Here is a 25,824-nt window from a genome sequence, read left to right on the forward strand (position 1 = left end):
AAAAATCTAATCTAGTTTGATTCAGTAGATAATTTTTTTTTACAACACATTTACCTTTTAAAAGTGGCGAAATGATATCGATCAAGTACTTGAAATCAATAATCTTCTTCCAAAAGAATAAAAATAAAAGCAATCAGCTCTTATGAATCTTATTTCATTTGTCATGAAGATGATTTTTATCATGGTTAGTGTTAGGTGACTCCAAATCATTTTGGGAGTAGGACTTCGTTGTTGTGATCTCTTGATCGATTTCACAACTCAATTGATAACACTAAATGAAATCCTTGTATATAAAAGCTAAAGCCCTTGCTAACGAAATATTTCGTACAATTTGACACTGAAAATATGTATTAAAAGAAACTCCTAGAGGAAATATACAATGACGAGGTGTCTTTGGTCCTATGATGCATTACACGAAGACCAAAAACATGGACTTGTACGATGATGCTAGAGATAACTCTGTCAAGCGGAAGATGAGCTTCCAAGATCAAGGTCCTTTAAGAATGATGGAGCTACTTGAACAGGTTGAATGATAAAACCAGCCTTACGACAGGCTTCCTGTAGAAGCTCAATTTGTGGTGGTCCATCAGGGCAAAATGCAACGACAGCCCCGCCACTGCCAGTAAATTTTGATGCAGCACCAGTATCCCGTGCTACCTCCACCATCCTTAAATTTATAGCTCCAAGAGCATCATCTCCAAACATACTTCTGCAAATTAGCAAAGCATATATTTATGTTACAAAGCCAAACTCTCTTTCCAAGGTAATTTAATCTTGCACTTTTTGGACATTTCTAATTTCTTCTCTTAGGAAGCTTGGCTGCCTAAACTACATGTAGGTAATTCTTATCATATGATTGTCCATACTTGAATGATTTGTCTTCCAACTTGTTTGTACATAGTTTCCTCTGAAAGGTGGGAAAGATGGAACTTATAATTTAACTCAGCACATGATAACTGATAAGTAGATGCCCAAACATGGTGCACCACAACTGTTAGGCACGTGTTTCTTCCCTTCCAAGCTAATCTGATGATCGGATATTACAAGTCATTACCCTGCCTTATCATCAAATCAAAATACAGGACTTTGATGACTAAATTTCATTGTGCTGACGTGCACGGCTTGGTGTTTTCAGCAACAAATCCAACAAAAATCCACAACGCATCATGTTTTAGGTGTGTTCTCACCTCTTATACCAGACAATAAGGCAACAATATATCATCAGATTTTGGCGTAAAATGGCCATAATACTTTGTACACTTCAATTTTGTTTTCAATCAACTCATCATGTATGATAAACTTGGTGGTAGGGCCAGTAGATACGCAATACATGTGGCTACAACAATTAATACAATAATTGAAATGCGTATTTTACCTGCGGAGGTCAAAGTTGTGATTCATCAGGGACGCCAGTTTAGCATAGTCCTTTTCAAGTAATGCCCGTCTTCCTTCCACAGCTAAATTAGCGACTTCGTTCATCGTTGATCTTATAAATTCATCACCATTTAACCATCTTTGTCTAACAGTACTATGCACCTGTGCAATGTTAATCTTAGGACCATGATATAACCTAGTCCTATTTAGTAATTCAATCAGTAACTAAAACCAAACAAAACTCTCCATGTCCAATGTTATCTTATGACCATGCTATAAACTAGTCCTATTTAGTAATTCAATCAGTAAATAAAACCCAAAAAAATCGCCCTGTTACCATATTTTTGGAGGCGGGAGTTTGCGGCTAGGCATTCTGGTACTACCTCCATTTTTCAATAGTTGTACCAGATGGAAATGACATGCATATTAAGGTTAGTTGTGCAAAATAAGATTATAATAAAAGGGTACAATGAATTAAAACAACCAAAAAAAGGAATATGGTACAACTAATAAAAAGTTAACTAGCTTGATAGATTTCTCCGTTAAATATCAGGTATATAGGCTATTTCATTCCATAGGCACATAATTGTGGCATTGCGCAAAGGCATGAGTAGTAGAAGGCTGATAGACCCTTAAATTTGAGTGTGCAGTGTGCAATGTTCGTACGAGTTAGCCAGAGAGAGATTGTGTGAAAGATAGGTTTTTTACACACTTACTTTACTTTGAGACATCATGATTGATCAACACGCTACAAAATCACCAACCATCCCAAATATCCTAAAGTATCAGGAAAAAGAAGAAATTTATTTAAAAAAGCTTCCTCTTCCACAAGCAGGATATACATCACTTGTGACATACTGACCCTTCAGAGATTCAGCTGTCTTTGCTCTAATTTGCATGAACGACATTCAAAAGGCAAAAAAACAGGATGACAAGGATTTAATGCAATAAGAGACCTGGAGATGGAAATGAACATTAGATATAAGTGAATAAGTTCTGCTGACCTTTCCAGAGTCACTTGGATTGTCAGCATAGATGAGGTAGAGAGGAGGAAGGAGACTAATATCCATTGGTGTATAAATACCATGTCCCAATCTATCCATCTGAGTTTTGCTGAAGTCCTGGGACAAAGGAGTCAAAGTCAAGAAGAGAAAGATATGTAATTGGTTAGCCTGAAGAATCTTGCTCAATCTTATACCATAAAAACAAGTCCCCCATAAACTTGTGCCACCCGATCTTGGAGACCTGCAACAATTCCGAGTTCTTTCTCAGCTTCCAAGATAAGAGTTGGCCTTTCGTCCACCTTAACTTGGTGCCTGACATTGTAGAAGTCAAGCAAGCAGTTCAGGGCAGCACACACAATAGCACTAGAGCCTGAAAGTCCTGTCTGAAAGTCAAAATTAAATTTCAGCTGCGAACGGCAGCAGACAGAAGTAAACTTCATGCATGAACTAGCATAAGTAGCAATGTTAAGGGCATGCTAGGATTGAGGGTAGGAATTAAGGCAAAAATAGAGACGAAATGAAGAAACTGAAGTTGAATTTAGGTGGTAAATGATCTAGATAACTAGTTCCCCCAAAATGAGAGTAATAGCCCCCCCCCCCCATCTTTACATAATCAATGCCTCATGACATGTACCACCACTTTCATCAACCTTTGTTTTCTTTAATTTTGCTTCTATTACCCCCCTTAATACATTATCCTCAAGCAAGCATGCCTGTAAAGGGAGGTAATTACCTGTCGAGGAATATTTGTATCATAAGATAAGGTAAAAAGCCCCTCATGAAGATCAATATTATTATTTTTGCAGTACTTGTAAAATACTTTACAGATGGCCATAACCAAACGCACACCTCCATAGAAACCTTCATTTTCCAAACGATTCACCTGCAGATAAATTCATAAAACCTTTTTTCCAGCTAAGAAGAATGACAAGCATAACATGAAGAGTAAAATCACGACCAAAATATCAAAAAAGAAGCTTCATTTTCCCTCGATCCTTTTTAGAATATTTTTGAACATTAAAGAAAAATCCAATATAGTAGTTAAAAAGGGATTATAGCAGTTTGGAATAAGGGGCATTTGGAAACAATTAAAAAAGATATCAAGATTCAAGAGCCTTCTCTGATCAATGTGCAGCTTGTAAGGCCCTTGAAAACAATGACTTAAAGCTGCAAATTGAGTAGGACTTGCAAAATATGACACAACACAACAATATGACCTGTTTAATTATGTGGGACTCCGAAACTATTTAGTGCTGATGCAACGTTGTCCAAATTCATAGATACATGCTCCTTTATTGTTTGCCTTAATTACTTTATATTGTTATATAAAAAAAACGTTTTAATGTGCGATCTTGTAAAGTTCCTTGTAGCTTGTAGTTTCCAAACATCAACTTCTTATAATAATCTTTTTAATAGGTCTCAAAAGATATTAAAGGTCAAACTTGTGTTTTCAAGACCACAAAAAGCAGATTGGGCAAGCAACAAGTGACGGAGGGAGTAGTCAACATGACTAAATAGTCTATATAATGGGTCAAGCTAATGTCAAGAAAACCCGGACTTGTTTGTTATTTACACAAACATGATCTTGACATGACCCAACTAATTATCTAGATCTAAATTTGGGCGTCAAAAGTGCAACGAAGTCATTCCATTCATTTCAACTAAAACCTAAGAAAAACAAAAATAAAAGGAAAATTTCCTTTTCAAACTTTCTTCTGCCAATTTGGTCAAGATGATATAGATTAACACAAACAAAAAGATTACTGGATAAAATAAAAGCTTGGACCATATAGAATCATACGGGCAGGAGAAAAAGGTTCTTTTCTTTTCCTATAAATGAATCCAAAGAAGATTAACCAGCTCCTTGATAAGCTCAAGAAGGAACAAACAATATAAATATCTAATGTTTTCTTACAATTCTTAAGTTTGCTAAAAGACAAGCGAAATCCCTGTATCTATATAACCCATAATATCTATAGCAATTTAAAAATGAGGTTGAGGATAGCAGAACTATTCCCTAAACTACGCTCAAAGTTTTTCTCTAGCCACTGGCTTTCCTCTCAAAAGTTGCAGAAAGGATTCGGAACTCCAGTTCATCGATTTATCAAGGTCGGGAGATAATTTTCTATGATCAAGTACCACGACTGTTCTTTGTCATTATATCAGAAAGATTCAAATATAATGTACAAAATGGCAAAAAGTAGTATAGCCAAAATGAGAGACTTGAAGTGGGTGGTGCAAACTGGAGATAATTAGCCTCAAAAATCAAACTATGATACCTGGAAATGATCGTGCAAGCTAAATTACAGAGAACTTTGCAGCCTGAAGGCCCTACTTGAAATACAGTCATTCTAAAGCCCAAATTCTCCTTGGCAATTGGCATATTCGGTATCAAAATGAGAAGGGAAGCCCCTAGAGGTAACCTTATCCAATCAATATAATGCTCCAAATTTGACGAAAACATTATAAGAAGTTAAAACCTAATTATCCACCATACTGAGGTTTTGCGCCATATTGTTCCCTAGGCTTATGCAGGCCTAAAGATAAAATTCTTAAATATTCCTCGCTGGTCTTATCTACCAAAAACATGTAACATTATCTTCCTATGCCATCAATACTTCTCATAAATTGTTAATGAGCCTTCCTCGAGCTCACATATAGGCCACCTAAATAATCTCAAATACCTCCAAACTATATACATAAAAAAAAGGACTATATTGATCCAAACTAGCAAAATTACAAAATGTACCTGCATTAATGGCTTCTACTACCCAATCCCAACAATTTGATCGTACATTCTACTTGTCCCTATCCGTCTATCACATTTTCCATAATTATCGGATTAATTTAGCCTATAAAAGAAGAACATTACAGCAATTTTCCCAAGGCACTTTATCAGATGAGGTGCATTCTAAAATCAAACCCTGAAAAATCACTGTACAATGGAATTGCTATTACCTTGACGACAACAATTAAAGTCATCAGGTACAAATCACAAATGCCCATTATCAGGAACAAAATTCCGTCACTTTTGACACAAAATCTATCATTCCTTGTACAATTATTTTGTATGCAACAGTACCAAGTCTATTTTCCTTCCAATTTTTACTTTAACTAGGTAAGTTAAAGGATTTGAATATCTATCATGCTAGGGTGAAACTCGATTCCGGGACCTCGGGCAACAAAAAAAGTAATACCAACACAACTAGGCCATCCTGGTGATCATTTTTGTTTTTAACGTATTGCACTTATTTACAGAATTGTCACGGTAATGAACGTTATTTGTTCCTCTTTAAAACTTGGAATTCCTCCACAAAATATTGACAATACCAAGAAAGAAAAAAACAAATATCACACCCATAAGAAGAAGAGAGAGAAACAGACCAAATAGTTAAGAGAATCAAACTCAACAAGGTCGTGGTAAGGGTGGGGATTAATGACGAGGCGATCAGAAGGCTCCAATTTAACGGAAGCCCAGAAATTGGCGATGCTAATGGAGATGGTATTGCCATAGTATACATCGCTTGGGTTTCCAAGCAATCCGATTCTTGCGTAAGCCTTGTGCTCGATCACATCTACCAACGTCGTCGGTTTCATTTTCTTTTTAGAAGCTATATCAATGGCGGATCAGATGAATGTTTTATTTTTGTTTCAGAATTGCAATTGAAGTGAAAAGTTTTCTTTTTTCTTTGAGAATTGCAACTTTTTTCCGGGTCCTACTTGAGAAGTTCAATTGAAGAATTGTTGGTCCAGTACTCCAGTTAAGGATTTGCTGGTGAAAGCGAAAGTTGGTTTGTTATGTTTTAGGTACTCGTGTTTACGGAGATTGAGAGTGATGTACTGATGTGGAAGCTAAGTAGCTAACGTCGCAACGCTGACCTGTTGGTTGCATCTAATCCCCCGGGCCCCGCCCCCCGTCTTAGGGATGTGAATTAGAGCCGGTTTTTTTACCCGACCCATGATACTGAGTAATACTCACTTACGCCAGATCCGGTTATAATTCGGAAACATAAGTACTATATACAGCAAAAAAAAGGCTAAATAAAGCATCTAAAATTATGCCTAACTTAACCATGGTTAATTTAAATTTTTTTTAATAATATAATTGCACAATTATTACTCACTCCATAGCAAATTTGAGAATATAATTTCACTCACCACAAACACTTTTTTCTTTACCGCGTAAGTCATATTTTATATTTTTCGGATTGTGATTATGGAAATGGGGTCATTTATCATAGATGACCCCCCCTTAGGGAGGTCATTTGTCATAGATGACCCCCTCAAAGCGGGGTCATTTGTCATAGATGACCCCCTCAAGGATAGGTTAGTCTTTTAATATGTTTTGCTGTATTTAGCCATTTTTTTGCTGTATATAGTACATCCCATCAAAGTGGTGACTCAAAACCAATTTGTTTCGACCCGAACTCAACCTGGACCTAAATTTGAGCCACTATGTTTGAATCCTCTTCAAACCATAAAATCTGCTACTGACCCGACCCAATTGCAACTCAATATGTTATTGACCCGACTCATCACAAGTCGAAAGTGTTTCAACCTAATAAATAACTGACATAATCAAACAGATTACAACTCCAAACCTGATTGACTCGAACTGTTTTCTACCCGACTTATACAGACCCAAGTTTTTATCAACTGAATCGTCATTTACTCCATTAAAAGTTGACTCATAACATCCGGAATAGATCTAAAACTCCCTTTCTTGCATTATATATTTCCACACCACAATTAACACATTTTTTTTATTAAAAAAAAAGCCACGTGAAAGGGAAAGTGATAAAGATAGGGATAAAAAAAGTGGGACCTATGTGATAGGATAGAGATAAACATAATGTATTAGTACTAAATAAGGAAACGTTGCAATTAAATGTTAAACTTGCAAATAAGACAAACATTGCAATTAAAAAGGAATGGTGAAAGTCTATAATAGAAATAACCAAACCGATTACAAAATGTGACATGTTTGGCTCGAGTTGTTATTGGTTCAATGTTGAGCCAAAAATTTGAGCATGAAAGCAGGCCCAAAATACTTATGTTGAAGTTAGGCCCAAAAGGTAAAGAGGAATGGTGAAAGTCTATAATAGAATTAACCAAACTGATTACAAAATGTGACCTATTTGACTCGAGTTGTTATTGGTTCGATATTGAGCCGGAAATTTGAGTAGGAAAGCAAGCCCAAAATACTTATGTTCAAGTTAGACCCAAAAGGTCGGTGTGGCAACGAGATCAGCAACGGAATGGTCCAGGAGGAGCCGTCCAACGAGATCAGTAAATAGGGGTAATTATGAGGTAGAGTTATGTAAAGCTAATGGCTACATAGAGAGACGTTACATATTTAAAGAATGTATAAAAGACAGGAAAAAGGTAAGACATGTCATCATTCTCATTTTACAAGCATATGAATTACGATCTTTATACCATCCAACATTTACTCTTGATTTGGTTAGAGTATGTTCTCATATTATAGTTTCATTGTTATAAACAATTTGGCGCCCATTATGGGGCCTCTAGCCAAACCCTCTTCCAGAAAGTAGGAGTGGTAAATCCGTTCAGAGCCTTGACAATGTCACGTGACCATTATTTTTCAATGCAAGACGTCAACCACCGTATTGCCAGGCAGCAGAGGTCATGAACGAGAAAATAACATTTTTACAACAAGAGAATGACGCTTTATGTTCACAAGTGTCGTCAACAGTCTCCATCGCGACTGGAGGGGGTCAGCCGCGAAGGGGTTTCTCTAGTATTGCAACGCAACTCGACATGGAAACCATGTCAAAACCTATGACGATTCGGGTAGATGAAGTCCCAATAGGGTTACACATGTCCTTGGAATCGGGGAGCGGGGATATTGTTAATGAGACTCCACTCCCAAGGATATCAAGGCCATTCAGTATGTCAGCAAGTCAAATGTTTTCCTTACAACTCTTGGAACCGATGACCTTCCACACGTCAAGGGGGACGCCTATCATCACAAGTGTAAATCAGAGGTACATTCCACCTGTATCGTCAACAGTCAGGATAAGTTTGCCAATGTGGATGAGGCCAAGTCAACAAGCCATAACGGCGTCGACATCACTGTGGCAGACTCATGACTTTTTACGAGGCGCTTTTAGTCAGTCATCTTTAACACCACCAATCTCTTCGTTAGGATTTTTGTTCAACTCTTAACCTATGTCTACTGCGGCGACGAATATCATCACCTCAATGGTGGATGGAGCAAATACATTTCACAACACACCAATATTCAATCACATGCAAGACGGTCATCACATAAGTAACCAGTATTTGAATTATGTTCCTACTCCTCATCTTGTAGGTAAAATGCAACCCTCGAACAATGGACCTTTTGAGCAAGTTAGATCGGTAGATATTCTCCGAAGGGAATTAGCACAGGTGTAAGAGATGATTTCCAAGATCCCAGGAGTGCCGCCACCAATTGAGAAGGCATTGCGAGGGAGTTACGTTGATCGCCATTTGCTAACCATATTGGGCAGATGGAGATTTGAAAAATGCTCAGTTCCACCAATGAAGTTGTATAATGGAGCACACGATCCGACATATCACATCAACCAATATAAAAAAAGAATGATGATGGCTCCAGTCCTCTTAAGTGGTTCATCAATTTACTAATGGGAAAATAGGCACATTTGCAGAGTTGGTACATATTTTCAACATCCAGTTTCAAGTAGTAGGAAGTTACCGAAAGCAGTCAGGAGACCTCTACCGAATTTTCCAAAATCCAAGAGAACCTTTTGAGAATATTTAAACAGGTTCCTGAGGGAAAAGATGGAAATCATTACTCCATATATCCCGACCGCTGTCAAAGCATTATGTAGAGGACATCCTGATTCAAAACTATACAAGGAGTTAACTAAGTCTCACCATCTCGCTTTTGACGATGTACAAACTAAGGTCTAGCACATGTAAGGCTGGAGAAAGATCTGGAGGCAAACAAAAGGAATACAGATTATAGTAAGAAGGTTTACCATCGGAGACGCAAAGATGAGATACCTAAGCCGTATTCCAGACTCGAAAGGAAAGGCACCACGACTAACGTCGTAAGCTGGAAAAATGACCCAGATTTTCCCCCGAGGATTAGCGAGTATAGCTTCAGTAGAGGGATGAAAGGGCTAGTGGATCATGTGGAAAATTTTAGGAGCAAAGTTAGATGTCCTACTGTAACAACCCCACTCTTTGAACCGTATTTTATTAAATAAAGTCAACACTTTTTTTTTCTTTTGAAAAAAAAACGACCATTCAAACTTGGGGTTATTACGCCACATCTATTTTCTTTCGAAAACAAATGTAAGGCTAACTAAAGTAATAGAATATTAATAGAACTTGAAAACTAGTTAGTTAAGATATTAAATAAAACCAAACCAAGTAGTCTCGCCTTAACAATCCAAAAAAACCTATGATAACTTAATAATAAATCCTCAAAATAAGGTAGTCTTTTATTTCACAAATAGGTGGATCTAATACTACTTGAGCGCTCACTCTTGGAACGTAATCCCCTTTCACCAACCTGCAAAATTTAATAGAAAAGGAAAAGAGAAGAAAAATATACAAAAATTAGTAAAAACTAAGTAATTCCAACTCCATCCCGTAAAATAGTAATAGTTTTATTTTGAAAATAATTTCATAAAGTATTTAACATATTATATTTTACTATGTACACGTACACAAACAATCATAAAAAAAAAATTAATATAATACGTTATATAATCCATGCAAAGTTATCTTTAATTAAGAAAGGGGAATGGAACGCCAGTAGGCCGGGACTAGTCCCAGTAACCACCTACTTCAACAGTGGGTCATCACCCAAATAATTTATGGCCAACATCGTTTTACAGAATGTCCCTAGTGTGCACACTCCTCACTAATAGCCTAATGATCTCCGCAGACGCGCGCCACTAGGTCCACTATTAGGAGGAAGACAATAACAGAATAATAAAAGTTCATAACCTGTTGGTAGCCTAATGATCAAACGCCACTAGGTTCACTACTTCACAGGGTAGCTGTTCATTACCTATGGAGGATCCAAATCCATAGGTTTCATTCCCTTTTCATATTTACACTTTACGTACTTAGTAAATTTTAGGACAACCAAGAACATATAATTTACAACATACACCACACTATACGCATACAATAACACATGATACACTTTAATTACTTTTGATTATGAAAAGTCAAACGTCCAATATCACATTACCCATAAAGTACGAAATTACATACATCGTTTAATCATAACTTTTCCATAATCCAATAGTCATCAACTTACATGAGTTAACGTTAATTATACCAGTACCAAGTTCCCTTAGAATAACATATTAACATTAGTTGTACAAAACCATCATAGTAGACTAACGGTAAAGTACTTATTTATAACATTATAATAATATTATTACTAATATAGTCATATGGTACATATAGTAGTACTTTACACAATAATAATAAAGTTCACACAATTGCACGTTTGTAAACACGTAACACGTAATTTTCCTATACGGGATTCTAAAGTGGATGGACATTGCGAATTACCTCGAGTGCACGTAGCGTAGCAAAAGTTGGCCTAAAATTCACCTTCTAAGTATTCTCCGTCTACAATAGCACAATAATAATTCTAATTAGTTCACTAATAAAGCGACATAAACTAAATTGTAATTACAAAAAGGTTGTAAGTTTTTTTAAGTTAGACAAAGAAAAAAGAAAAGAGAAAGTAATATTATTATTTGTTTTAAAAAAAAAGGAAGGGAAACATGGTTGTACTCGTATAAGAGGCAAGACCAAGGTTTCCTTTTGTTTTGTTTTTTTTTTTAAATACGAAAAGCAATTGGGTTGTAACCCATTAAACCAAAGTTACAGACTTTGCAAAACATATTTGTATAACATGAAGGAAAATAATTGAGAGAAGAAATTAGGGGAAAGGAAGCAGAGAGGAAGAAGAAGAAGAAAGCTGGAGCTAGATTGGCATTCCGACAACCAGAGCACGACGCCGATTCGGGTCGCCAGAACTCCGGTGTCGTTGGTGGGTTCGTTTAGGTCAGCATTTTCTCTCTCTATATTTCCCCCTTTTTTTTTTTTTTTTTTGCTGAACAGATTCGAATTTGTGAGAAATTCAGAGTATATATGGCTGTAGAGAAAAAGAATGGTATTGTGTGTGTCAATGTATGGCGAATTTCGGCGGGTTGTACTGTTGATGGGTTGTTTACATATTCAAGACTGTTTTTTTAATCATTATTATTGTAGCCATGAAATTGGAGTTCAAATTACAAAGGAAGGAGAATAGAGAGAACATTACCAGTTAGCAAGAGAAGAGATGTGTGCTGAGTGATGCGAATTAGAGGAGTAAATATAGGATAGAGGAATGGGAGGTGAATAGGAGGAAGATGAATCAGATTGGGAAGATCAAACAACTCATCTTTTTTTTTTTTTTGTATTCCATCAGTAACTGAAGTTTCTGATCAGTTCTAGAAGGCCCGTTGAATTTACTTGGCTAATTGGAAGACTAAGAGCTTGGATTTAATTTGAGAAATTGTTAGAATGCTCCATACTATGTCGTATGAACTTGAATGAAATGGAGAGGTATTTTTATTTTTTTTATTTTTTTTGCAGATTATACTTAATGCTTTAATATAGCTAAGAAAATAAACATACTTAGTTTTTTTTTTGTCAATGACTTCATAAAAACAATATATATATAAATCAACAAATTAAAGTGGATAATTTGAAATTATTAGAGTTTTAAGAAAGAAAAAAAAAATAGTCAATGTAAATAAATTATTTGTGTAAAATAATTATTTCAAACTCGTTAAAAAATTCAGGATATTACACCTACGAAGTCAAATAAGCTGAATGACAAGAAGGATCCAAGCAAATGGTGTGAGTTCCATGGGCACATTAGACATGCCACTGATGAGTGCATAACGTTAAGAAAGAAAGTCATATATATTCACCGAAATGGGTACTTGAAGGATATACTGACTAAGAAGACCAAGGCCATGATTGATGTAAAACCTGGGAAGGAAGGCGACATTCGCCCTAAATCACCGGTTCCAACAAAGGCAATAAATTTCATTACAGGAGGATCAGATGTATGTGGATTAACCTACTCAGCAGCAAAGCAATGGATTAGAGAAGCAAAAGGAAAACCGGAGTCAGATAAATTTGTGTGAGTCGAAGAAGACCGTCGGAGTCGTCAACTATGGTACCCGATTTTTTACTATCTTAATTAAGGATATGAATATCACAAAAGTCTCTCCTTCACTAGTAGAAAACAGACGATTGCGTCTCACCATCTGCGTCGCACAACAGGACAAACATCTCACAAGACCTATTTGTGTCGCATGCAACAGGGAATCGACGCATAAGACGAACTATGTGCGTCGTATCTAACTAGCGTGCGATGCAAAACATCTATGTCCGTCACATGAAGCCCATGGTACAACGCACATAACATAAGTAATCTGTGTCGCATGAAGCCCATGGTGCTATGCAGATTACAAGCCCAACCCAACCCCTCTGTTTTATCTCCTCTCTCTGAAACCTAATTTCTTATTCTCTCAAACCTAATCAGCCGCGTCTCTCCAAGGTTTCCTCTCTCTCTCCCATGTTTCCTCTGTCTCTCTCCAAGATTTCCTCTCTCTCTCTCTCTCTCTCTCTCTCCAAGGTTTCCTCTCTATCTCTCTCTCCAACTCTTCTCTCTCTCTCCAACTCTTCTCTCTCCAAGGTCTGTCGTATATAATTTTCGTTTTGATTTCTCTAGCGATTTCATTCTCAGATTTGCGATTTGGAAAGCACGAACTTAAACCTCAGACCTGTGATTTTCTTCTTCGATTTCGACGAGCACGAACACAAAGAGGAGAAAGAAACGAACTTAAACGACGGGCTCTGAATTTCGTGCTCAGATTTCTCGATTTTCAGGTATTTTTAGTTCACATTTTATTCTGAATTTCTTTGTTTTGCCATATTTATGTTTATTTTTGAAATTTGAAGAACGAGATTTGACGAAGAACGAGATTTCTGTTTGTTAGATCAAGAACGATATTTGAAGAAGAACGAGGTTTTTGGCGATTTATATATTTTTAAAAAAATATATTTAGTGAAATTTCCGTCTGTTAGATCTGGTTTTGTTTTTAGGTTTAGTTTTTTTATTTCTTTTTTTCTTGTATGTTAGATATGAATATTTAATTTTTAATATTTGTTTAGATTTTTTTCGTTTCTTAATCGACACAAGACAAAAAAAATTTTAAGGTTCACTTGTTTAATTATTATCACTTGTTTCTTAATATTTGTTAGATCTCATTTTTTAATTATTATCATTTGTTTCTTAATCGATGCAAGACAGATGTTAGGTTCACTTGTTAGATCTGGTTTTTTGATATTTGTCTCGTTTCTTTTTCCTCGAATGCAGTACTAAAGCATTCATGCTTTGGTACTACATTTTTTTTTATTTTTAACATAACGTCATTTGCGTCGCACATGGTGCAAGGTGCGACGCAGATACCTGATTTGTGTCGCACACTGTGCTATGTGTGACGCAAATTCCCTTATATCCAACCTGTAGTTTGTAGTTTGTGGGGCTGGGGGAGACCAATTTGCGTCGCACCGTATACAACGTGCAACACAAATAGCTAAAAGATCTACGTCGTTTCCGCATATGACGCAGATAAATTATAGGTCATCTGCGTCGAGACCTGTGCCGTCGGACCAAATTCAGACGCAAATAGGGGTCTCAGGCCCGACGCAAATCGACCTTTTTCTACTAGTGCTTGGACTATGAGTTTTAGAAAACTTCGAAGTCACCACCTTATTAATATCTGAATAGGGATAGATTTATTTAATAAATTATTTTGAAATCAATTTCAAAAAATATCATTTATATCAATGATCATTTCATATGGATAAGGATTTTTGAAAATTGGTCTTTTATACAAAACGGTGACTTACTAAATGTGTTATTTTCCATTTTAAGTAATTATGGCTATCCAAAAGAAAGAAAATCACATATTTGCACATATTCACATCAACCATTTTTAAAAGGACCAATAATATAGCATTTGTACATGGTAGGTTTGAGCCAAGTTGCATTGTGTACCAATCATTGCAGGACTAGAATCTACTCATGGATCAAAACCATTGTAGTTAGATCTTATGTTTCACCCTAAATGGTTAATTCCAACGAGGATGAAAAGAAACAAAAGGAAAATAGATTAGGAATATTCACCATTAGAATTAGACAAATCTATCATAAATGAGGTAATCACTCCAGTTAATGGTTGAAATGGTTACAATAATCACCCTAAATAGTGATTATATAGGAATGGTTTGGGTAGTCACCCTAATTAGTGACTAATCAAGGGTTACGTAAATTACCTTTATTAATGATTAAACATGAAGGTTAAAATAATTACCTTAATTAGTCATTAAACTTGAAGGTTAAAATAATCTCCTAAATTATAGTGATTAAACTTGAAGGTTAAGATAATCGCCTTAATTAGTGATTAAACTTTAAAGTTAAGATATCCACCTTAATTAGTGATTAAACATAGAATTATGGTAATCACCTTATCATTAATACCAAAGATTTTAGGATATTTACCCTAATTAGTGATTAAAATTAGACGTTAAGGTAGTCACCTTAATTAGTAATACCGAATTAAAATCGTATTTTTATAACACTCTTTCAAAGAGACAATACTGGAAAAAGGTGATGCAGCACTAAAGTGTTTTTTTTCCTACAACATAAACACAAATACATATTAAGAAATTGCTCTACACCATCATCCAAAAAGAAGGTAAACATTGGTATATGATATCCATCATTGCAATAACTTGTCATGGTTACCATGGACAAAACTCATGGGGATTTCGCCTTACTCTTTTTCTTTCGTGAAGCAAAGCTACTTGGACCGATTTCTATTGCCATCCTTTTTGTTCTGCAAGTGAATTATGTACTAGTAAGTATCCAAAAAATATCGTAGAGATTAGATGCTGAAGTAACAAGCGGCGTAAACTGCCATAAAATACCTTTGGGAAAGTTCAGCAGATGTATTACGCTCCTCTTCATCCTCTACACCTGAGGAAAGGAGAAAAAGTCGCATGTTTAATATTGTCCAGGTAAGCTTCCATCTTAAAATTGAGTTACTGCAATTTAAACAGATAGTTTGCTCATGTGTGAGGGTAGCCTCTGCAACTTCTAATAATTTCTTCATGATGTATAACATATATAAAGTGTCGAGAAGTTCAGATTATTTAATGGACAATTGGACATCCACAGTCAACAAGGTTCATTACTAGGCAAATGAGTGACTTTAGAGGCAGTAGAAGAATCGCAATCTACTTGCACAAATATCCGATTTGAAGGCTATGGAGAGGCATCAAAGCAACAAAAAGGAGATCTTTTTTTGTGAAAATCCTCTAAATGCATCTCTACTCTCTCTAAAAATCCAGCATTCCAACTGGAACACAATTCCATGCTGCATTAGATGTTAAAATCAGTTTCTAGAACTAAAGTCATGAAGGATGCATAAAGAATATTCTTACACCCAATAAGAAAATATAGCTTTTCTGTTCAACATAATCTGTTACTCCTAGATAAATACATCACAATATGTATTCCAGATTACAATACAGAATTTTGGCATCATCTTCATTCAAACAAGTGTTCTGAACATGAACAGCTTAAAGCCTTAAAGTTAGACTAAACAAAGGACAAGAAGTCCTTCACTGGACAAGGAGAAAAGAATAAGAAACAAGGAAAAGGACCCTCAAAAATTAGTTGTCAATCAAAAGCACTTTACTATATTAAAACCAGCAAAGGATTAGACTTGGGACTTTATTGCAAAGAGCCATCCTAAGCAGTTAAACCTCCTATAACATTCATATATGCCAGAAGGGGCAATGAGCGACAGAAGGATAAATTGAAATTTTCATAGAAAGTTAGTTAGAAGTAGAGTAGGCAACAAGGTAACAAGGTTCTGAATGATAGGAAATGCAAGTCGAGAGAGAGAACTCTGTAGAGTAGTGTAGAGTGGGGAATTACTTGGGAGAGGGTTCACCTCTCAAAAGTGAGCATCTGCATTAATCTAATTTTCTAATTATCTTTCTAGTCTTCCTTAATCTGCCTTGGTGAAGAATGGTAGCACCAACCAACAATCAACTAATGGATTGGTTGGAGCAGAAGTTTGCAGCCATGCGAGAAGTAATGTTTGCGGCAACAACGCCACGGCATAGATGCAACAAACACTAGCAGCTCATATAGCCTCTGGAGGAGGCATCGCAAAACCTAGAGCATGACAGCAACAAAGTATCGATGCGAATGGCGGGAGTCACTAGATCGGGCAAAATTCAACATGATGATAGCTAACATCAGGTGTGAACAAGCAAAATTGCAAAAGGAAATCCACACAGAAGATTGCACAGGATATTCCGGCATAGGTGTAAAATAATTTGTCGGCGTGTGGGTTTGAAGCCATAGATATTAGGTAGTGTCAACCAAATAAGAGATATCGACATCAGGTTAATAAAGAAATCAAACGAGGGTTTGATAGTGAGTTCCACAGCAATGGACCACCGAATACTTACAACTATAACATGAAGTTAAATTAACCCAATTTTGCTAGTGAGGACAGTGATGGCTGGATACTTGGGAGTTGGGGCTGAAAGATACTTCAATATTTACCACTCGAGAAAAGAAGACAAATTGGAAGCGCCTAGTGGAGGCACTCAATGGTCGCGCCGGCCGCAACCATTATATCATTCAGAAGAGCTCAATGCATTATTATGGTGGCGATTCCGACCAATATCTTTGAGATCCCGCCAAGAACAGTGGTTGGGCCACTAGCAAGAGGGAAATGTAGTGGACCACAAGAGGAAGTTCATCGAACTATTGGCATTTAGAAGGGATTCTCGAAAGAATAGCTAAAGGACAGTATATAAAGGGCCAAGAGGCAATATAAGGGTAGAAGTGTGCATTTTCGGGCCTCCAATCTTGGATTGGGACATGGACCTAACAGTGAAGGTAGGGGATGATCTGAAACATGGGGCAATCAAGAAATTTAAAGTCGGGCCAGGAGCTTCGCAACCTTTTCCCAGCTTTGTGAAATTAAAGCTTAAAGCCCAATTATATCAACCCATTCCTTTGTAATGGCATCATCCCTCCTCGCCCACATCCAGTAGAACTTCTGTACCCTCTATTCAATCTTACACAGTTACGCTAGTTCAACCATATCTAATACCTCAAATGTAGCGAGTTCCTTGCTTGTTTCTAGACCAATAGGGGAAATTTTAAGAATAAGTGACAAGGCTTTGTAGTATAACTGTGAGAAAGGCTTGTCATCCTATTGTGATGACAAGTGATCCATTGAAAACAAACATAGGAGGAAAGAAGTGAGTGACGGCAAGAAGAGGAGGAAGAGAACTAAATGTATGAGCAAATGGCGAAACAATAATGGATTAGAAGTGAAAGTTATGGTGGACCCTGGAACGCACATAATTTTATTTCCACCACGCTATACAAAAATTGGGTTTGTCACTAACACTTGCCAACACCACCAATTATAGTTGACAAGGAGGATATCCACCAAACCGCTTTCCGCACACATGAGGGCCATTATGAATTCTTGGTCATGCCTTTCGGCCTAACCGATGCTCCGACCACCTTCCAATCGCTCATGAATGAGGTATTTCACCCTTTCTTAAGAAAATTCGTTCTTGTATTTTTTGATGACATATTGGTTTATAGCCAGGATGAAGAGACTCACTTCCATCACCTAAGGCAAGTGCTCTGCAGTCTGTACTTTGGCCGAAAATAGCTTGTATGCAAATCTGGATAAATGTGAATTTGGTAGGCAGCAATTGGCGTATCTTAGGCACGTAATCTCGGCCCAGGGAGTGGCGGCAGATATAGACAAAATAAAAGCCATGTTGGATTGGCCCTTGCCTAAAACCATCCGCGAACTTCGAGGTTTCCTTGGCCTCACCGGATATTACCGTAAGTTCGTCGCCAATTACGCCAAGATCGCCTCTCCTCTCACTGACCAGCTCAGCAGCTACCCATGCATTTGAGGCGCTGAAAAGGACTATGGTGGCTGCTCCGGTCTTAGCCATGCCGGATTTTTCACAGCAATTCATCATTGAGGTCGATGCCTCGGGTTCTGGGTTGGGAGCGGTACTTATGCAGAACAACCGGCCTATTGCTTTCTATAGCCATGTATTGGGGCCGAGAGGCCGTCTCAAATCTATCTATGAGAAATAATTAATGGCGATCGTGATGGCCGTGCAAAAATGGAGGCAGTACCTCTTAGGGAGGCGATTTGCGATAAGGACAGACCAGAAAAGTTTGAAGTTTATTATGAAGCAACGTGAGGTGGGAGCAGAGTACCAACGTTGGGTTAGTAAGCCGATGGGGTTCGAGTTCAAAATTCATTACAGACCGGGGGTAGCAAACCGAGTGGCCGACGCCCTCTCTCGTCAAAATCCGTCCCAACCTTAGCTTAAGGCCTTGATATCTACCAGTGGGCCGAGCCTCCAAGTAGTGTAGAATCAATTAAAGGAGGATCCGTATATTCAGCAGATCATGGCTGATTTACAAGGAGACAGCCCACCTATGGAGGGTTTTTCAGTGGAGAATGGGTTGGTCATGTACAAAGGGAGGATAGTGCTGCCTCCTAAATCCCCACTAACCCAGGAACTCCTCAAATTCTACCATAACAGCCCAAGTGGGGGACATTCAGGGGACCTTAAAACCTACCTTCGTACAGCCTCAGAATGGTATTGGGTCGGCATGAGAAAAGCTGTGGCCCAATATGTAAAAGCTTGCCAAATCTGCCAACAACACAAAACCTCTACTCAAAACCCAGCACGGCTACTACAACCTCTACCCCCTCCAAGCTAGGTGTGGGAAGACATCACCATGGATTTTGTGGAGGGAATTCCTCCTTCCAAGGGAGTTGACACTATTCTGGTCGTGGTGGACCGCTTCACCAAGTTCGCTCACTTTCTCAGCCTTAAGCACCCTTTCCCAGCACCCACGGTAGCCGGAATCTTCATTAAGGAAATTGTTCGACTCCATGGTTTCCCAACATCCATCATATCACACCGAGACAGGGTATTTATGAGTTTGTTCTGGAAAGAACTCTTCAGGCTTCAAGGTACCAAACTCAAGAGAAGCACCGCATACCATCCACAAACGGACGAGCAATCGGAAAATGTGAACAAGTCCCTAGAGACATACTTGAGGTGTTTTGTGAGTGGTCAACCCAGAAAGTGGGCAAGTTGGCTTCCATGGGCCGAATTTTGGTACAATACATCGCCACATGTGTCAACTAAGATGACTCCCTTCAAGGCTCTCTATGGGAGAGACCCTCCTCCCCTGGTCAGAACTGGACATAATCAGACACCAGTGGACTCTCTAGATAACTACCTCCAAGAACGTGACGCAGTATTAGATGATTTGCGCGTGAATTTGCTAAGGGCACAACAGAAAATGAAGTTCTTGGGCGGATAAAAGGCGAAGAAAAGCACGTCTGGAAGTAGGGAGCTTTGTGTACCTCAAACTACAGCTATATAGACAGAAATCTTTGGCTAGGAGGCCTTATGAGAAACTAGCAGCACGTTACTATGGCCCCTATCAGGTGGTAGAGCGGATAGGCGAAGTAGCTTACAGGCTAGAACTTTCCCCTACCAGCAAAATACACCCTGTATTTCACGTTTCTCAACTAAAACCAGCAGTGGGCAACCTACACCAACCCTCTCAGCTCCGTGAGCAACTGAATCCTGATGTGGAACTCATGGTGGAACCTCAGGCACTCCTAGATGTGGACCTCGGGCCATGAAAAACCACTGGAGGTCCTCATTAAGTGGAAGCACCTTCTGGAGATTGAAGCAACTTGGGAGGATCTAACAACCATGGTCCAAAGGTTTCCCAGTTTCCACCTTGAGGACAAGGTGAAACTTTGGGCCGCGGGTAATGTTATGACTACACCTAAACCATCACTCAGGTTTGTGTATGCAAGGCGCCAAAAGAGGCAGAATGAAAGGAGGCAGGAAGAATTCTAGAAGCTTCTGGAAGCATGTGCTGGCTCATGATAAGCTAATGATTACAGCAATCAACTATTTTGTCTTACTTGTTATTTCAGCTATTTTATCCTTAGCTATAATAATACCGTTGGCTAGATTTTATTATAGGGCAATGTATAGGAATCAGTCTATAAATAGCTAGAAGAATTTCAGGAGTAGGTATCCAAAAAAATATTGAGTGTGACTGTTCTTGGGAGGAACCCAGCTCCTCGAAGGATGTGGAAAATTATCTTAATACATCCTATTTCTGTTTTGCCTCATTTGATTGCCACTGAGTTTTCCTATTCCTAGCTGGTTCATTACATCCTTCCCCAGATAACTGGGATCTCCCTTAAGAGTTAAGACCATTACAAGAACTACCAGAAAGCAAGGAAGAGATTTTCTGCTGGAGCTCAGCCACCTTGAGGTGGTGCAGGGAACCTTTGTAAGCTATTCCAGATTTCCAGTATTCCTCCGAGCACTTCCAAAAGACCAACAGCATGTTATCTCCATGCCCCTGAGGTTACCTTGGGCATGATATTACCATGCAAGAAGACAAAACTTCTCTTCGTATCAAACTGTACAGAAACATGAACTGGCCTTATGGGGAGGCTTAGTGTAGGCATTGCATAATTAGTTGGTCAGAATTAGCTTAAAAAGAAAGCAAATGAGTGAGCTAAGATGGAAAAACAGAATCAGATCTGTATAATGGAGATCATGTTCAGATGGCATGTTCAATATTATGAAGAGATTCTCTAGTTCGAGAACAAGCCTCTCCAAGGCTTCTATGAGCGGTCCATCATTTTGGTTTTTCCATAATTTCAATGAATTTAATCTTCTTTTGCTTAGCTATGTCATTTATGACGGATGCTATCAGATTAGGGTCCTCAGTGGCCAAAGTAATTGCCTTAGGTGGCAAGCCTTTGAGTTTGCTGGAGCTCCCGTTTCACCATCATTTGAAGAAAAAAGGGAACTCAAAGAAATTGTATTTTAACATAGAGAGAATAATTAATAGAGGGATGGGAGTAACATGGTAAAATTTGCTTTGTGGGAACCTCGCAAAGTGGAGGGAGTCTAGAATGGCGGATGAGGCTCATGGAAATAGAGGGAAGGCGCCTAGATGTAATGGAGTCGGAAAACTAGACCTTCACCGGAGGTTCATCATGCCCTCTACGCCTCGGAAAATAAGGCAATGCTAGAAGATGTTGGGGGCATAGATCTGCTAAATGATGACACAGGAGATCATCAGCCCTAAATCATAAGGAGTGGGCACATGCCTGAAACCCCCTCCCCCTTGAAATGAATTGGGTTGACCTCAACCTAAAATTTCAAGTCTAAGTTCAGCACTTTGATGTACCATAATCTGAATCGACCTACTCCAAGATAACCCATGATCGGAGTGACTCAACCTCAACATGGCCTACCCAACTCACAGGTCTATATAAAAAATTTATAGTTTCCAAGTAAGCTTTTTTCCCTGTTAATGAGTTCGTCATCAAAAGTGCTTCACATTGGATATTTGTACTTCCTTTTATTAGAATCATCATCACTCAATAGGCAATTCTCTTTCATTTAGTCTATTTAACTCAAAGTATCTTACTTCATTCATTCCCCAAAATTGAACAAAGCCCCCACATTTGGATTAGTCTGATTGTCTACCCTAAATCATTTTCATTTTCATACAACCATACATATGATTTTCCACATCAAACTAATCCCTCCATATACACACTTATTTAATACTCTCTTGTCTTTAAGGAATTGGTCACATTTGATAGGGGACATCTATAGGGAATGCAATTAAAATGCCATAACTATCTTTGAATAATATAATCTTTTATATCTTTGCCATACACCCATACCAACAAAGTCCTTTTTTCTTATTAATTCTTAATTAGATGTTTTACTAAGGCTAATTTAGGAATGTTCAAGTTCAATTTATCAAACTCTGAATCTGGGCTATTGTTTGCAAATCTTGGTAGTATATATCGTTGCTAAGAAATACATATGCAGGAAAAGGAGCCAAACCTAAATGGTGACATATAACAACTCGGGTGGTAAGATTGAAAGCAAACTTTAAAGATATATAGTTGACTAGACCATTGACTCATGTATAGTTACATTTTCGCCTGTTTCAAGAGAAACACACTCCTAACTCATGAAAGTTCACAACCAAAATACAAACTTGCCCCAAAAAAGGCTTGAAGGCCAACTGCATTTTAGTTCTTACAACTTTGGGTCTATCCCATCTTCACTTCTTTCCAACATCCGGCCTACTATAGTGCTACCACCTTCATCATCCCACAACATTGACACTATATATCTTCTCATATTATCAACAACAAAAGCAATCTTTAATGTCAAAAGCAAAATATACCTTTCCCGTCATCTTCATCCGGTTGATCGCCCGATTCTGAATCAGAACCCCACCGATCTCCTCCAATATCAAAGTCCCAACGCTCGCCAACAGGAGGCATCCAGAAGTCAAGTTCCTCCATATCACTATCAGATGGTGAGTCCCTCATCTCAGATACTATCTCTTCCTTCTTCTTCTCCCTCAATTTTTCCTTCTTTTTCTTCTTCTTCTCTGTACCAATTCCCTGCCCTTGTTTTTTACCCTTTTCTTCTTCTACGTTTCCATCACCCTGCAACTTACCAGCTTCCAATTGTTCTGTTCATAGCATTAACAACATAAAATTTATCACAATATAACCATATGTGCAGCTCAATATATATATATATATATGTAACTAAAAGATTGAACTTTTTCTAGAAGAAATGAATCAAACTTAAAACTCAATTCATCTAATCAAGAAAACAAACCGAGTTTATTGAAGAATCGTTTTCCATTAATATGCTTCCATATATGCTCCTCCGACTTGTTTATAATAACACCAGTTAATTTACAAATTAACTTAGAGCTGTGCCAAACAAATGAACAAATTCTATCAAAATTATATTCAAAAACCCCGAAAGAAAAACAATAGCCAAAAATTAAATTGAAAAATATTACCTATTAAGAGGGTCTGGCTTGAACATATTGAGAGGGGGTTTGTTCTTAGACAAAGCGAAGTCAATAAGGCCGATACGACATCGTTTGCTCTGAGCATAGGAGTCCTTGGCATGAGCAGGCAACTCATGGCCGGTCTCTACGCATTTAAATCGACCATTTTCGAGGGGTTGGTAAGTGGGTGCACCCAAAAGGTTATTGCCTTCCTTCCCGGTAGTTCCGCCACTGTTGGTTGGTTTCTCCTCTGTTGTGGTCGCCATTGCAGTTGCAGCTCGCTCTCTCTCTCTCGCCGCTCTTCCGGGTAGTGTGAGAATTGAGAAGCACTTTTATAAGGTTTTGCGCTTTTGTTGAGTAGCCAAAGGTTTACCGTTTACACTTTAAACCAATAGGGGGTGCTTGATCTTATAAAGTCTCAAATATGGTCAGTTTGCTTAAAAACTTGGATTTTTTTTAAATTATAATAATACAAATTTTTACACATTCTCTTGCAATAATACAAATTTTACATCAAAATTCCTCCCGTATGTCAAGTTGACTTGTAACCTGTAAAATCGATCAAAAAATTTAAAAAATGATCTTTCTTTTTTCTCCCTCCTCCCCAACAACCCCCCCCCCCCACCCACATGAACCCCCTCAAAAACTTGTTACCTCCTATAATAAGTTAACAACCAGTATTGCCCTACTAAAATGATTTTGATTAAAAGTTTATATCATTAAAAAATAATCAAAAGTTTATATTATTGTGAGAGAATGGGCAAAAGTTTGTATTATTCTTCTTAAAAAAATCCTAAGAACTTTCTAATTTGTGATTATTTGATGTTGGTCCCAATTTTTGGAAGTTTTTTTTTAAAAAAAAGATCATTACTATATTAAATAATTATAACATATATATATATATATATATATATTCCAATACAAACAAATGTCATTGTGCCACATATGCTCTTCCCTCCTCCACACAAATTAGATGTGATATTAGGACTATTAAGTCCTCTAACATTTCAGAACCCTATACTATTCATTTGGTTCAGTTTTCTTCCGACCCCCCCCTTTCTTATTTGCATCCTCCAATGTGTTGTCAGGAGATTTCGTAACAGCCTCCTCCACAATTAGATATGATATTAGGACTATTAAGGCCTCTAATATTTCATAACCCTATGATATCCATTTGGTACAGTTTTCTTCCTACCCTCCCCCTTCTTACTTGCATCCTCCAATGTGCTGTTAGGAGGTTTTCATAACAGCCTAACAGCCTCCCCCACATGATCAACAATAGAGGCATCCCTTTCCACTACATTTGGCCCTATCATCATTGGCATGAAAGGATTGCATTCACTTACCTAAGTTACATCAGTCCCCCCAACCTGAATCTGCACCACTTCAGCCTCCTCCTCAGTAGTAGTAGGCCTAATAGGAGCAGTGACAAGAAGTTTTACCTTGATAGCTTCTTTTACCACTCATTTCTTCTTATGTTGTAGCTTATTCTTTTCTACTTCAAACCTTTTTTGTCTGCATTGTTTAATTGTGTGACCCACACCTTTGCAGTCCGAGCAACCAATTATAGGTTTACATTCATAATAAACCTTCTGACCTTAAATTAAGCCTTTCTCATTTATGAATGTAATGTCATCAAAAAATTGTTGGTCTAATGAGACTTCCACCAAAATCCTAGCATATGCTAGCATGTCCTTTTGTGCATTTGCCTTGTCAATTCTAATAGGCTTACCCACGAGACTGGTCAGCTTCATCAAGTTGGATTGTCCCCAGTATTTAAGAGGTAATCCAGGTAACCTTATAATAGCCACATTTTTCAGCAGCATCAATTAAGGGTTAATTACATTTTATTAAATCTAATTATATGATAATGTTAGTATGCTAATATTTTGAGAATTATAAATTACTTATAAAAATAATTTTACCTTAAGTACAAATATGAAAGTAGTTTCGTTCTATTGAAATAAGTTGAGTTGAGTATTTTAAAGCAAAAGAAAGAAAAACAAATCTCTCATTTATCTCTTCATTTACTCGTGTCAATTGTTGTTAAAGACAATACAACCATATCTTCATCTTTTCTCATGGTGTCAAAAGGAGATAAGTTCCAATTTTCAGTTTTTCCACTTCATCAAAACTCCATAAATGGAGATTAATTCTCTTCTCCGAGGAGTTCTAGAAAGAGGAAAACCCCAAAATCTCTTCTTTCCTCTCACTTATGTTCTGTTCGTCGATTTCAAGCAACATGTAGTCATATTTCAGTCTTTCTTCCTTCATCAAAGTTGTAGAAATTTTTGAGTTATTGAATTTAGACCCAAAAATTATCCAATTCGGAGTTTGGAGCTATAAGTTGTAGCCTTT

The 25,824-nt window shown here is 37.6% G+C and overlaps 2 protein-coding genes across 5 annotated transcripts; both read right to left on the reverse strand.

Annotated features, from left to right (window-relative positions):
• Positions 1-266: 266 nt before the first annotated feature.
• Positions 267-6,207, reverse strand: LOC104896769 (glucuronokinase 1). Of its 4 annotated transcripts, none has more exons than XM_057395600.1 (6): positions 5,763-6,207; positions 3,112-3,239; positions 2,573-2,690; positions 2,379-2,495; positions 1,376-1,536; positions 267-709 (listed from the first exon to the last, which is right to left on the reverse strand). In XM_057395600.1, the coding sequence occupies exons 1-6, from the start codon at positions 5,973-5,975 to the stop codon at positions 463-465; spliced, it is 984 nt and encodes a 327-aa protein (XP_057251583.1). In that variant the 5' UTR covers positions 5,976-6,207; the 3' UTR covers positions 267-462. The 4 variants fall into 4 exon arrangements, with proteins under 4 accessions (XP_057251583.1, XP_010681863.2, XP_057251584.1 ...); XM_010683561.4 differs by having other exon boundaries at positions 2,573-2,761; positions 3,112-3,261; positions 5,763-6,204; XM_057395601.1 differs by having other exon boundaries at positions 2,573-2,761; positions 5,763-5,899.
• Positions 6,208-15,060: 8,853 nt separating this feature from the next.
• On the reverse strand, positions 15,061-23,850 carry LOC104896768 (uncharacterized). The gene is made up of 5 exons (XM_010683559.4): positions 23,476-23,850; positions 23,286-23,383; positions 22,840-23,133; positions 15,432-15,480; positions 15,061-15,340 (listed from the first exon to the last, which is right to left on the reverse strand). Exons 1-5 carry the CDS (start codon positions 23,730-23,732, stop codon positions 15,262-15,264), a joined length of 777 nt encoding a protein of 258 aa, XP_010681861.2. The 5' UTR covers positions 23,733-23,850; the 3' UTR covers positions 15,061-15,261.
• Between the last annotated feature and the right edge of the window lie 1,974 nt (positions 23,851-25,824).

The sequence above is a fragment of the Beta vulgaris genome, chromosome 6 (genome assembly GCF_026745355.1).
Source record: "Beta vulgaris subsp. vulgaris cultivar EL10 chromosome 6, EL10.2, whole genome shotgun sequence".
In the NCBI taxonomy this organism is placed as follows: domain Eukaryota; kingdom Viridiplantae; phylum Streptophyta; class Magnoliopsida; order Caryophyllales; family Amaranthaceae; genus Beta; species Beta vulgaris.

Bases quoted from the DNA above. Each gene is read 5' to 3' on its own strand.
- LOC104896769 (XM_010683561.4), bottom strand. From the start codon at position 5,975: ATGAAACCGACGACGTTGGTAGATGTGATCGAGCACAAGGCTTACGCA. The intron at 2,762-3,111 runs GTAATTACCTCC...TTTGACTTTCAG, and splicing joins ATACAAATATTCCTCGACAG to ACAGGACTTTCAGGCTCTAG. The intron at 2,496-2,572 runs GTATAAGATTGA...CCTTTGTCCCAG, and splicing joins ATGGGGGACTTGTTTTTATG to GACTTCAGCAAAACTCAGAT.
- LOC104896768 (XM_010683559.4), bottom strand. From the start codon at position 23,732: ATGGCGACCACAACAGAGGAGAAACCAACCAACAGTGGCGGAACTACC. The intron at 23,134-23,285 runs GTTTGTTTTCTT...TGCTATGAACAG, and splicing joins ACGATTCTTCAATAAACTCG to AACAATTGGAAGCTGGTAAG. The intron at 15,341-15,431 runs GTATTTTATGGC...ATTCACTTGCAG, and splicing joins TCTGCTGAACTTTCCCAAAG to AACAAAAAGGATGGCAATAG.